Source organism: Otolemur garnettii, unplaced genomic scaffold (genome assembly GCF_000181295.1).
Source record: "Otolemur garnettii isolate 467f Iridium unplaced genomic scaffold, OtoGar3 scaffold00001, whole genome shotgun sequence".
NCBI classification, from domain to species: domain Eukaryota; kingdom Metazoa; phylum Chordata; class Mammalia; order Primates; family Galagidae; genus Otolemur; species Otolemur garnettii.
This window is the reverse complement of record NW_003852396.1, coordinates 72,325,309-72,326,416: the sequence shown is the minus strand read 5'-3', so window position 1 is coordinate 72,326,416 and position 1,108 is coordinate 72,325,309. Positions and strand designations below refer to the sequence as shown.

General features: G+C 49.6%; 1 protein-coding gene across 2 annotated transcripts in view; it reads left to right on the top strand.

Annotated features, from left to right (window-relative positions):
* ARFGAP2 (ADP ribosylation factor GTPase activating protein 2) overlaps window positions 1-1,108 on the top strand; it is a 16,327-nt gene that overhangs the window by 10,740 nt on the left and 4,479 nt on the right. For both annotated transcript variants that reach the window (XM_003781284.2, XM_012803101.2), the window contains 2 exons: window positions 614-742; window positions 820-954. In XM_003781284.2, coding sequence (XP_003781332.1) covers window positions 614-742; window positions 820-954 — 264 coding nt within the window. The remainder of the gene's footprint in view (window positions 1-613; window positions 743-819; window positions 955-1,108) is intronic.

Sequence of the window (1,108 nt, the reverse complement as noted above, 5' to 3'; positions counted from 1 at the left end):
GCCTCCCAAGCAGCTGGGACCACAGGCGCCCGCCACAACGCCCGGCCATTTCTTGGCTGCAGCCGTCATTGCTGTTTTGGCGGGTCCGGGCTGGGGATTCGAACCCGCCACCCTAGGTGTACGTGGCTGGCGCCCCAGCAGGTTGAGCTATAGGCGCCGAGCCCCGAGAAACTCTTAATCCCAAGAATTTGAGGTTGCTGTCTCAACAAAACAGAAAAAACCAAAACTCATCCTTTAATGCCATCAGACTAATGTGTGTGTGTGTTTATGTGTATGTCTGTCACAGTGAAGGATATAGTTCCTGGCGTAGTAAGTCTGGGCCTTGGTAAGGACAGAAAGCAGTATCGTTTGATGCATGCTACAACGGGGCAAATTGTCTTTGGCCAGGGAACCCTTAGTTTGAGAAAATAAAGCTGATGTACAAACTGGGTTACCACACACAATTTCTAGCACTTCACTGGGGTCTGACCCATCCTCTACACCATTAGGGACTAAAGGGGCTCTGGGTGGTGCCCAGGGAAAGAGATGGCTGCAGCCAGCTAGGCATCATCTTTTGTGAGGCGATGTTAATGGTCACCTCTGGGCTCACACCTGACTCTGCTTTTCTGCACAGCTCTGTCTCCCATTCGGTGCTGTCTGAGATGCAGGTGATTGAGCAGGAAACCCCAGTGAGTGCAAAATCCTCTCGTTCTCAGCTGGATTTGTTTGACGACGTTGGTACTTTCGCCTCTGGACCCCCAAAGTAAGGCTATGTTTGGGGTAGAACTGGCTACCGTTTTCCTCATCAGCCTTCTCTGAGCCACTCTTCTGTCTCCCTAGGTACAAGGACAACCCCTTTTCCTTGGGGGAAAGTTTTGGTTCCCGTTGGGATACAGATGCTGCCTGGGGTATGGACAGGGTAGAGGAGAAGGAGCCAGAAGTGACTATCTCCAGCATCCGGCCTATTTCAGAAAGGTAGGGTCTAGGGCACTATTTAGTAGAACTCTTTGTGATGATAGACATCTTCTGTATCTGTGCTCTTCAATATGGTAGCCACTGGCTTTGCGCTATTGAGCTCTTAAAATGTGGCAAATACAATTGAGGAACTGAATTTCTTTTTTTTTTTTTT